We start from the raw sequence: 12,751 nt of genomic DNA, 5'->3' as shown, positions 1-12,751 counted from the left end.
CATGGTTTAAATAATTTGATAACTTATTGTGATAACTCCTTATACTTGCTAAATTTTTCCATCAGTTTTTCTGAACATTTTAATTAAAGTGCTGAAAGATCTGTATTATATATATTGTTTAAAAAGTATGATTCCTTATAAGTGATATTTTTTATTAAAATTTTCTCTTATCAGTTTTCATGGAAAGAAAGAATAATCAAAATTAATCTTACTCTATATGCTATTTCTGATGTTACCACCAATAGGATTGTTACTGATGCAGTGGTAGTTGAATTTTACTGCCTCCAATGTGCCATTTATTGAGTCAGTGTAATTATTAAATGTTGCTTTATGCAACCTTAACAAAATTTGGTACCTCTGTATTTTCCAACCCTAATCCTTTTACTGAAGCTATCTTCAATGAAATTTAAACATGTAGAAAATAAATTCTCCATAAAACAATTTGTGTATTGCTACATGACTGTACTGCTGATACTAAGCCTACAGTAAAGGTTTGTGCCATTATATTTTGAAAACAGGTTCCTTTAGTATTGCTAAATTTCTGGACTAGAAGGTTATCACTAACATCCTCTGTTATTTTAATTATTAGTGAAAACATTTAATTGTTGTGTTTACTATAATTTCAAATTTACTTCATGAAATTTGGCAAGTTCCTAGTAAATATGAGAAGTGCATTGTCCACATGAAATCGGAATTTTTGATGAGATATTGTTACTAGAAATTTGTGCTTAAATTATATTGCCAGAGTCTGGTTAGTGGGCACAGAAGATGATTTTCATGATAAGAATGTTTTTTTTTTTCAGTTCAGTTTTCAAATTTCATTTGTGTGACTCTAGAACCTTCTGCATTAATATCATTTTTTTTCTCTGTAAAACTTAATACCTTTTATTTAACTGTTATTTTCACTAACCTAATGCTATTCAGACTAGGTACATTCACCTGATTGTGTAAACATTACAAAAAGATGTGAAATCTAAATTACCTATTTTTCTTTCTAGAATTACTAAAAATTGTAACAGATAGTTACTTATTTATCCTAAAATGTTCAGTTCTTTCATTTTGACAATTGCTTTAATTTAATTTTGTTTTTTGTTACTCTTTGAACTGTATCTAACAACTACTAAACCTTGCCTAATAAACCTAAAAATCATTTTGTTTTATACATTTTTGTGACAAAACTACAAGATTAATACTTCTGTAATTAAAATTTGAATTAAACTACATTTTAATCCTACCTTATTGACACACATAGAAAATGTTGTTTATTTAAAATTTGAACATAACTTAAAATATGACAGGTGCATTTCAACCCCCACCTATGCACATAGGGTTAGCAAAATTGTGTGAAACTTTGCATAAACGTTTTAAACAGTATATGGTTTTTTTTCTGGGAAAATTGTAAAATTTGATTATACTTGTCATTTTTAGATTATGAAATTTTGTTATGGAACATTGTTTTGCAAAAACAAACAAACAAACTTATTTCTAGACATTCAGTTTATTATTAGTGAATAAAGATCCACTTTATTTATTCAGTTTGTTTTAATTTGTTTGATATCCATTAATATATTTTGGTACTTACAACTAAACAACAGTACAACTGACAGTGGTGTATTAATGAATTATAACCTCACCTTTTAAAAGGACAGGACAGTTACCTTTTTCAGGTATCTTAGTATGAAGTTTTACTAACAATATATCTTTGTCAAAATTAATTTATATATGATAGATAGTTTAGTTTAAGTAAGAAATTCTTTTATTTGTGCATGTTTGAATACAATAAACTTAATTACATTCAGTAAAAATGACTTCAATCATTTGATTTGTTTTCTGTTGTAGACCTTGGCTTTTTCATACTTATTAAAATTGAGTATCTTTACCTGATAGCTTTTTGTAGAATAATATGTTTGCAAAGTTCAATAACATAACACCTGGTTATTACCAGGAAATAGTTCCAGGCTTCTAATTATTTTGGAAGTATTTAAAAACTGTCTTAAGGTTACAGTGTTACTTTTAAACATACAAAACTTAAACATGATTAATTTTTATATAAGACTGTTGTGTTCTTGACTGATACATTAATCTCCACTTTCTGGCTTTACACTGTTGTGAAAGCTGGAAATTAATCAAAGGTTTCAAGACCTTCCAGGGTAATATTATAAGTGCAAGTTTAACCAATAAAAAATTAACAAATGAATAAACGTAAATTTCAAGCTAACCAAAAATGTTAAAATTTTAAAACTAAAACAAGTTTAAAAGCCAGAAAACAAACTGGAAGTACAATATTCATATTTAGATGGAAATAAACTTTCAACTTTTTTAAACTTTTCATTTGATACTGAATGTGACTTTTAATTTAAAAAACAACAACAATTTAAATATAAATATATTTTAAGTCTAATTTTACTGGAATGCCTACCAGTCAAAAGTGAAAAGTTAGGCATTTTACTAAGATTTGTTAAACTTTATCTATAATTCTCTGTTTAAAACATAATAATCATACTATTTAATAAACTGATTTACAGGAAGAAGGATGGCTGATGGGTATCAAGGAGTCAACCAATGAAAAAGGTCTCTTCCCAGCAAATTTCAGTCGTCCCATTTAAGATTTCTTTTAAAAAAAATTGTGTCACAGTTTGGATGCTTTATTTCCTGAGGTTTTTAATACCTCTCCCAAGGAATGTTTGCAGCTTAGAAAAGAATGCAAGTATAGAAAACATCAGAGTTGAAAATATTTAAACATTGGTTGTTAAAGAATGTACATTGTATCTGATTTTCTTTTTATAAGACTGTTTTTAATTGTTAAACCTTGGGAAGGTATATATTAAGACTTGGAGGGTGATATCTTCTATTTTACTGAACAAAATAGTGTAATTTCAGTCAAGAAATTCCTTGTATCATAAGAAACCAAGTGTAAATTAGAATTTGTTTTAAACAAAGGTATTGCAAACAGTTTTTTGTTATTCTGTATTTGGTACTTGATGTTTAACAGTTTTTGTTAACATACATGGTGAAATTAATACATCCAAGGAACTTTTAACTTCACCTTTTCTAGTACATTTGGATAAAGCTATGCAAAATGATTTAGTTCATTAAACTGTAGTTTCTGAATATATATAAACCTGGTGCTATAAAATGTTAAATTGTTGTTGCACAGTTTTTTCTTTTAAACAAATTTTGAGATGGAAGTGTTCAAAAATAATTTGAAACATGATGTATTATTTATCATATTAGGTTTTGTAGTTGTTACGTGAGTATTCTTCCATAGGAATCATCTAGTAGTGTAACTCTAGCAACCTCAAATGTAAGTACTTGACCAATGTAGTTTTGTTGTGTCACTGTCGTTTAGTTGTCATTCTTGCCAATAGTTGAGAGAGAAGAGTTGATAAAAATGCTCATTATTGCATATAGTTTGTAATATATTTGTGAATTGTTTTTGGGTTTTCTGTTTTGTTTCTGCAGCTTAGCTCATGGGTTGGGTGTAACTTCCTTTGTGAACATTTGTATTAATAACTTGGTCACAAACTCAGAACTTAATACCAAAAGGTTTGCTCAACTTTCTGCTTTTGTAAAGTATGTAACATTTTGAAAGCCTTATGATAATATTAGAGAAAGCAAAAGTTTGGATGGTGATGGTCAAATATTTTACATTTTGTGGGGGTATCAGCTAATGGTTTCAACTGTTGTCATTGGCTTTTGTGTGTATTAATTTTAATTTGAGGTATGAAGGGTTTGTTTTTCTTTTATTACATATACAAATATAAAAACCCATGAAAGATGATGTCTGTACTTCCTAAATGCATCTACTCTTCACTTATTTCATCAATCTAGACATAATTCTTTAATCACCAAATTTTTAATTAAAAATTCACAAAAAAATAACATTACCATGAACAAAAGTATGTGTGTACTTTAAGGAGACATAAATAGTGCTTTTGACCTTTCTCACTTTATTTAGGTCAACATATAGAAAACATAGTGTGGACATTGTGATACAAGTTTTCAACTTTTTGATTGTATAAAGGATAAAAGATAAATGGTAGTAACAAATATTTATTTTTACTTATGTTTTAAGGCCATGTTGATAATGTGGTAAAATACCAAAAGAATATTTATTAATTAACATTTATTCATCATTTAAAACTTACTATAATGTAAGTAATAGTAGGCCTATTTGTAGTATGACTTGATCATTAGGCTTATACATAAACGTAATGTAAGGCTTAACTAAAATGCTACTTGGTAAATTTTATTTTGCTTTTGACTACAACTCATTGTCATGAAACTTCTGAATTAAACTATTTTGCTGTTATATCACCAGAAGCTAGCAAAAAATTAAAGAATTAAAAAATAAATCTTTGTAATTAATCAACGTGAATATTGAGCATTCAGCATAAACATCATAGTTGGCCTAAGAACACTCAGGTGATTCTTTTGTTGCTAAATGACTATATCTTGTTGAGTATTTCAAAAAAAGGAGCATGAGAGCATTTCTGACAGAGTGACAAAAGAAATAAGCTTTTTACAGTTAATGATATATACATTTTTAACTACGTGATTCAGTTGATTACTTACAAGAAATGTGTTATAGGGTAATATATTTCAGATCTTTAGCTCTGTGAACAATAATTATAATAATATTGGCTAAATAATCATTTTAAGAACAAGTCAACATAGCTATTTTGTATGTGCATATTTTTGTATATACAGATGTCTGCTTATGATATATAACCTGCCTTTAAAATGGAGTTTTGAACTTTGTTTTGTGGAATGTTTAAAACAAAAATTCCATAGTTATCTGAATATGATTGTGGTATGTACGTTTTATCAAGTTCCTTATTTGAAATATGTTATAGTTTGTTGACTTCTACTGTAGAATAATCTGCATTGTGGCTCTTGGAAAGTAAGAGATAGCATAGTGAGATCAAAGAAATAATTTTAAGTGGTTCATAAATAAAAATAAAGTTTGAGAACCAATGGTCTAGCATTTAATAGTGGTGAAAGATTTTGACATTGTAGTTCCTATAGCCAAACTATGATTGTAATAGCAAATAAAATATATTTTTGAACAGTTTCTATTAAATTTTAAAATTTACTTGATGTAGGTAATTTGACAGTATTTTTGTACATCACAGAATTATTTACTTCCACAGATGAGACCATATGGATTTATTTTTGTCATTCATTTCAAACAAAGCCCAATCTGTGATTAGTTACAATAAGTATTACTATTGTAAAAATGTATCCTATTGTTCAAAGATGTGTATCATATCAAAGCTTCAAGTGATTACTATATGCAAGTTGTGGTTTTATTGGTGCATTTTACTGATTTATATGTTAATTTGTGGTAATTTGGAAATCCTTCTGTCCTAAGAATAAATAAATCTCAAATTGAGTATAATTTGAACTGTTACTTGTGCAACTTTTTGAATATACCTTGTGACAATTAGAAGTAGCATTTTGAAAGAAAAATAAGTTTCAGTGCTCTATGGAACATATGAAACCAGTTACAGAAATATTAAACTTAATACTCATATAGCAATTGTACAGCATGGGCATGATTTCACTCGTAAGCCAAAATCTGATTGAAATCTATTTAGCATGAACAAATGTATATAGAAAGTGAAATTACACATTGAGACAATGTATTTTTTAACCAAATCCAAATATACATGTATTTTTCATAGTTGTATTTGTAAATTTTTATTACAAAGATGCTGTTCTTGGAGTATATTTAGGAACGACCTTACAGTAATTCTCGCAATTTATATTTTTTGATGTGTTGATAGCTGGATTGTACAACTAAATCTCTGTTTTGCTCTTTTTGTAATGTGTGTTTCATACTAGACTAAAATAAAACACACAAAGCCAGCTTTTATCATTCAACTATTATCAAGTCTTTCCTTGTACTCCTATAAAGTCAACTTCATCTATCATATTTGAAGGCAACCCTTTCCAGAGGCTAGTTGCTGAAGATGATTCCTACCCCTGTCAAAATACATATTTATGACCCGAGTATAACAACTCTCAACATTAAGTTTAAATATATATCTAGTATACAGAAATGTTTACATTTATCATTGCACTAGCAATTTATAGTGTAGAGGTTAAGTGGTTCATTTACATTTCTCTTATTTTGTATCTTGGTAAATCTGTATAACCATGTTCCATCATGTTAAAATAAGCATTTATAAGCTAAGTAAATTTAAGTGAGCTCAAAGATGATAGAGGCTATAAAAGATGAAATTTATTGGGTAATTTTGAATGATATTATTAGTCCTTTCATTTTTTTTAATATCACTGGTTAACAAATTCTCATGGCTTAAATCCTTTTTAAGATGCTACTTACAAATTATTTTCTGAAATACCAATAATGAAAACATGATGGGAGACAATATTTGGGGGCTGATACGTGAAAGTAATTTACATTACAGTCGCAAATCTCGAAAAACTACTCACTTCTAAACATTTTTGTGTAATTTTAGTAATAAATACATGTAAATCTTAATTCATGTTGTTTTATTCACACCTTTATGTAAATGAAAATGTGCAGATTTGCCCCTTTTACATAGGAAATAGAATAATTTCTAAATTTCATTATTCAAGTCACAAAAGCAAAGTTTGAAGGGAATAATGGCCAATTTCTGTACTTTTACAACATTAGCAATTAAGAAATAACACATACTATCCAGGAACAAAATTTGTGTTACATAGTGTAATCAACAGAAAGGTCATTCAGTGAACCATGTGATTATGATGATGGTCTATTTTATTTTCCTGGCTAAAGCCAATATTTTACAACTAGAACTTGATGTGCATAGATTTAGTGCTTCAAAGAATAATGGAAGTTTACAAACCTATTTAAAAACCCAGATCAATAGAGTAGATCTTAGGAATTCTATTACAGTGCCTGGTATACTTTCAGCATTCTAAAATGTATATTTAAATGTTATATGAATTATATTTTGAACAACGAACATAGAAAAAAAAGATTTAAGAAAACAGGCATTAAAATAAAAACTGGCCAAGGAATAAGTGCTTTATTAAATATTCACTTTTGTTTACTTTTTTTTAACAGAAGTAACTAAATTAAGGAATTATTACATAAAACAAGAAATTGTAGTTGGGGAAAAAAATGAATTTTTAATTGATGTTGTGTGCATGATCTAAAACTGAAACGTTTTTTACCCTAACCTCTCCACACTTATACTGTCTAATTTATTGCTATTTGCAGTAAACACAGTTCAAAGACTAATAAAAGAAAATTAGTTGTAAAAAGTTAAGAGGCCAAGAGTCTTAAATCTAATAATTGTAGCTTTCTGCTACAAAGTAGTTATTCTAAGAAAAAGCAAATACAAATTTAATTTCTAATTTTTCAACAGATACAGTTGGTATTAGGGTAGCAAAAATAAGAGGTGATGTTTACTAAAAAAAATTGATATTCATTTATGAGTTTCTTAAGGTTATACAAATAAAATATTGTTAAGTGTTTGGTGGGATATTGTTGGTGTGATCCACTTTTAGTTGCTGCCACTTAATGTAGTGATTACATTAGACTTATATTGTCAAAAGTTAGAGAACTTAAATGTTGCATTGAAAGAAAAGAGGGCTACTTTGATTAGTCGTAAAGGTAGCGTTACACCAGGATAATGCACAGCCCCACACAGCAAGGATCACATCTGCAAAGATTGAAGAGCTAGACTTGGAAAAACTTCTACATCCTCCTTATTCTCCAGACCTTGCACCATCTGATTATCATCTGTTCTGAAGTTTGCATAACTATCTTGATAGAAAAAGAGTTTAGAGCATATGATGTTAAAATTATCCTCTACATTCTTTTTCTCCAAACCCCAAGAACTTTGTGAATTGTTGGCAGAAAGTAGTTAATAATAACAGAACCTAAAATCAGATGTTACTTTAGGGATGACCTGGTACTTTAAACAGTTAGTGGAATATGAATGGCATACCTGTAGCCCAAGATATTAATCTCTCAACCATGTTAAGCTCCTTAGGTATGGTATTTTAGACCTGAATAAAAATTACAATTTTTTTGTATTTTAACAAATAAGTTACCATTTTGATAAATAAGAACAATAACAACACACACCCTTTTCTGTTTACAAGGATGTATTGATTCTAGTAAAGTGACTGCTAGTATGTTAATGTGAAGGGGGGATTGAAAGCATGCATAATTGTACCTTTCTTAGGTTAAGATATCAATACTTTATTTAAAGACTGATGAATATAGACTGCCTGTAGAAGGCTAACCCACAAGACTGAGGCCATAGGATTAAAAAAACTTAACTTAATATTACAATCGATATACAAGTGCTAAGTATCAAGATCTTATACTGAATTTTAACCAGTTTCAATTTTTCTTTTTAGATGTTTATTTCTTAACTTTTTGATTACAAACATAGAATTATACGAAATTGTCACTAATGTGGACATGTTTTCATTCATAAATGTTAACTGTAATTTTTCTTGTTATCAGTAAGCTACCAATAACAAATCAAATTCATATTTTACAAGGATATATTACAATATTCTTGAAAACACTTAATCCTAATTCTTATAGCTAGCTAAAAAGAATTAACCTTCATGAAGATATTCACTAGAAAGTTTACAATAGAGGGAATACTATACTAAAAATAAAATTTGGCTTCTATAGGGTGTTTGGAAAGTCACTGTGCAGTTTTGTAATCATATTTTATTATATTTCAGATTTTGATCCCAATATGGTTTTAACAACTGAAGAATGTGTATGGCTTATTGACAACATATTCCGACAACCTGGTAGATACATTGTTTATAATTGTCATTCATATTTACCTCCTGTATTTTATATTGAAACATGTCTGTTAATAAATATACAAGTGCACAGTGACTTTCTGAACACCCTGTACATACCTAACAAAATAGCAAAAACTAATTTAAATGTGTATAAGTAACAAAGATTTATAATTTACCTCTTTTTATCCTTGATATTAATAACTTTATTCACTTTTGTGCAGTTGTACGACAGCCTGTTCTTTCAATATTTTATGTGGAATTTATTTGAATAAGATGACTTAAATCTCTTGTTATATTTTAAAAGTGTCCCCTGCCCCTATTACTAACAAATATCTCCAGCACTATTTGTTCACCCATTTTCAATATAAGATATAAAAACAAATTAAACCCAAACAAAGTGAATCCAACTTTTTTCACTGGTTTGTTGAAAATCTTTAAAAATAACTAACAATTTTTAATATAAAATGAAATAAGGTATTCTTTAATTTTTTTATACAGATATATCAGAACTTGAGTTATTCTACTTGTTTATAGGGAAGTGTGTACACTTGCTTCTAGAGGGCATCAAAATATTCCCACATTTAAGTAAATACAGTGCAACTAGTTAATCAGAACATTCTTATAAAACTTTTTATAAAAACAGCTTTTCACATGCTATTAGTTTCTTTATTTTACCACCAGATGAAGTCAAACAAAATTTCTTTTTTATTCACCTGCTACACTAACTAATTAACGATTCATTGAAATTCTTCACACAAATGCACTGCCATACACAGGTGAATAAATGTGTAAATTATTTACCAATATGGAAGACAAATATCACAGAGTCTATAACTAAAAAACTTGTACATTTTTAACGTATGATTGTTTATTTGCTTGTTTTGTTTAGAAACTTCATACAAACTGACATTTAAACTAATGCATCAAATACATATATAATGTTTCTTATAGTGCTACCAGTGACCATGTTAACAATTCATGTATGCAGAATTTTTTAAATTGTCTCTTTAACCCAAATATGTGATCACTAACAGAAAATAATTCATGAAGTTTATTTCTTTTGTATCTTTTGCAGTAGAGGAGTGAAACAAGAGTTATCTGACAAAATATCATCCCTACTGTTATTTTAAACGTTTCTAGAATACATTTAAATGGCCAATAAAACTGCAGTTATCCATGATTATGTAAACAACATAAATGTAATCACTGTATACCCAAAAGATTTGAATTTTTTTGTTGTTGTTTTGTTATTTAGGGTGTGTGCATGCACTGGGCTAACAACGATTTAAAGCCAGGGAGCCTGAAGTGTTTTACATCTGAGCTGTAAATACACTTGTAAACAAGTGAAGAACATGCTTCCTTTACTGACTAAATCAGTTTTATTTTGGGAATACTTAGCAGCAAATAATTATGTGGATTTTGTATAAATTTAATTTTTGCTTTTTCTGGATTGAGTTTAGTAGGTGAGGTAGTGCTAGCAATGATTCATTATGAGATGCTACTGCCAAAGTTGTTTTTTCTCATATTATATAACACTGACTTCATTCTAAGACAAGGAAAACACATAATTTAACATTTCAATTTATTTTTTCTAACATCACTGATTCTTATCAAAAACAGTGAAAAAAAAGGAAACAAATGAAAAACTTCACTACAGCATATCAGCTTCCATACTGTATTCTTCACCAGTTAAAACACTACAGAATAACAGGATTCATAATCACAGAACTAAACTCTTGCAACAAGGCAGGATGTCAAAAGCTTACCAGCAAGGCCACAAAGTTGCAACACAAAAATTAAAAATTATGACATCATCATCAGAAACAGGGAAAATTAGTCTTTCTACAATTGACCATCAAAATGTAACTTAAAATTTCCTTACTAAGCTGAGTACAAGATGACAAAAATTTGTGAGGAGAGAAGGTTTCTTATTCTACGAATAAGTGGATATCAAATGGTTCACTTAAAAAAATAGTTTGTATGGAATAGTTTAGGTATAATTCCAGGGTTAACTTAAAGTCTTGAAGCTGATTTCCTTCCCACGTTGTCGAAGCTGAAATTTGTTTGTTTTGATTTTTAAAAGTGCAGTCTGGGCAGCTGTGCTAGATTCAAATATTGCTAACACTTGATATTTAGTCTTTGTGATGTTGTCATTCCCCAGTGGCTTTGATCTGCTACTGTTAGTACAAACAAACTCTATCTTGGCCCCTAGTGCAGTCACCGGCTCTAAGTATCGTTCTACGTCATAACGTTTCATTCCATCTGGGAGACCTTCTACTTCAAGAAACTGTGAACCTTGAGGAATAGACATTCTTTTTGTTGTATTTGAAAAATAAAGCATGAAAAAATGTTTACATCAGAGTGGTCTTAGTTGGGAACTCAACACGTTAAATCACTAAACAATCTATTTTTGTGCACCATCTGTTAGTTTTAGAGCAACTTTTGTTATAAATTCTTTTAAATGCTTATAAATTTGATCTTCTCTTAGTTTTATATTAATATTTAAATTACTAAACACAGAGCTGATAATGCAACAGAATATTCATGCTCTTCACTGAATTATGAAATTCTAGTACATTCCCTGTTTGTTGCAGAATTCTTCAAATATATTCTATTATACCCTTTGCTTTCAAGATTTATTCCTGACTGCTACATTAAAACTATATGTATTTCTTTCGTGTATGAGTGTATGCATATATTTTTAATTCATATACTTCAATTCGTAGCTTGTATTTTGTGTTTGTAAACAACTCTGAATACTTTTTTTTTCATGTATAACTGTAATTACTTTTCTCCTCTATTGGTGTTTGATGTAATTCTACATGAATAAAGAAACTGTTAAACATACTATCTTTCCACCTAAGTACACATTACTCAATTTAATTCTAAAGCAATCCAAAACTACTTATAATAAAGAAAAACATAGTTCAGCAGAACCGATCAGTGATATTTACTAATCAACTGATTACCACTGACCATCAAAAATTATGACTACATTATCGGAAACATGTCTTGATACAGGGAAAATTAAAGTCTTTCTACAATATATAAACAGAAAAGGTTGGCAGCAAGTACTATCAGTGTTTGATCTCTACTCAGCAGTTAAACATCCATGATGGTGGCATATAACATTAGTAACTCTACCACAGCAAAGACAAATCACGTAAGTTTGGCAGTAATAGTTTAATCTTCATTTACATAACACTGATACTGCTAATAAGTATTGATCAAATTGTTCATTCATTTCTAATGTTCAGCAACAAAATTTTAAGATAATTCATGAACTCAGGAAATAAATTTCTTGCAATAAACCAGGATGCTGAGAATTCAATAGCAAAACCACAGAGATACAGAAAATTAATTTGTATAAACATATTTCCTCATTTTTGAAAAATTAATTGTATTTTATATAAAATGATTCTCTCTTAGCTTTCTTATATGCACATTAGTGAAGGCAGTATGTTTCTTAGATTTAAATTACTGCATTAAATTTGTTGAAAGTAAAGTATTTAACCTAAGCCTAACATACTATATTTAGTTCTTCTATAAGGTAATGGTTGTATAAAGCTTTTATCTGATGTAAGTATACAATATGTACGTAAAAACTGTTTCTGTCTATATTTTGGTCTCCTTTATTTCTCTTATCCAACACTTACTTCCTCTATCATTCAAAATTGGAGAGTTGTCAATGGAGCTTACACTTCTGTTGGATGATACATTTCCACCTCGACTTCGTTGCCTGTGAACCTTGGGTTGCCTGTTTACTGTGGATATTTGGCCTGAGGTGACATGAGGAAATCTTACCATGGGTTGGGATGACTGAAGCATTAGAGGATTGAACTGATGATGCAGGGGTAGTCCTGTCAAAGAACAAATGTACACATCTTTATTTCACTCCTTTGTTTTTATTTTTTCCAATAGGCCTGACATATAAATAACTGGTAATTACCACGTAAAT

At 28.9% G+C, this 12,751-nt stretch overlaps 2 protein-coding genes across 14 annotated transcripts in view; one reads left to right on the top strand and one right to left on the bottom strand.

The window, feature by feature from the left end:
* Positions 1-10,188, top strand: part of LOC143255254 (myc box-dependent-interacting protein 1-like) — an 81,157-nt gene extending 70,969 nt beyond the window's left edge. For 2 of the 4 annotated variants that reach the window (XM_076510643.1, XM_076510642.1), the window contains one exon: positions 2,526-5,886. In XM_076510643.1, the coding sequence (XP_076366758.1) occupies positions 2,526-2,606 (81 nt within the window). In that variant the 3' untranslated portion in view covers positions 2,607-5,886. Of the gene's footprint in view, positions 1-2,525; positions 5,887-8,724; positions 8,797-9,868; positions 9,976-10,048 lie in introns of those variants that run through there. The other 2 variants (XR_013030485.1, XR_013030486.1) reach the window with 2 other exon arrangements.
* A 170-nt stretch (positions 10,189-10,358) lies between these two features.
* Positions 10,359-12,751, bottom strand: part of LOC143255253 (uncharacterized) — a 108,587-nt gene continuing 106,194 nt past the window's right edge. For all 10 annotated transcript variants that reach the window (XM_076510631.1, XM_076510639.1, XM_076510635.1 and 7 more), the window contains 2 exons: positions 12,450-12,653; positions 10,359-11,088 (listed from right to left, as the gene is read on the bottom strand). In XM_076510631.1, coding sequence (XP_076366746.1) covers positions 10,802-11,088; positions 12,450-12,653 — 491 coding nt within the window. In that variant the 3' untranslated portion in view covers positions 10,359-10,801. The remainder of the gene's footprint in view (positions 11,089-12,449; positions 12,654-12,751) is intronic.

Source organism: Tachypleus tridentatus, chromosome 7, assembly GCF_004210375.1.
Source record: "Tachypleus tridentatus isolate NWPU-2018 chromosome 7, ASM421037v1, whole genome shotgun sequence".
Classification (NCBI taxonomy): domain Eukaryota; kingdom Metazoa; phylum Arthropoda; class Merostomata; order Xiphosura; family Limulidae; genus Tachypleus; species Tachypleus tridentatus.
This window is presented reverse-complemented; position numbering and strand designations above follow the sequence as displayed.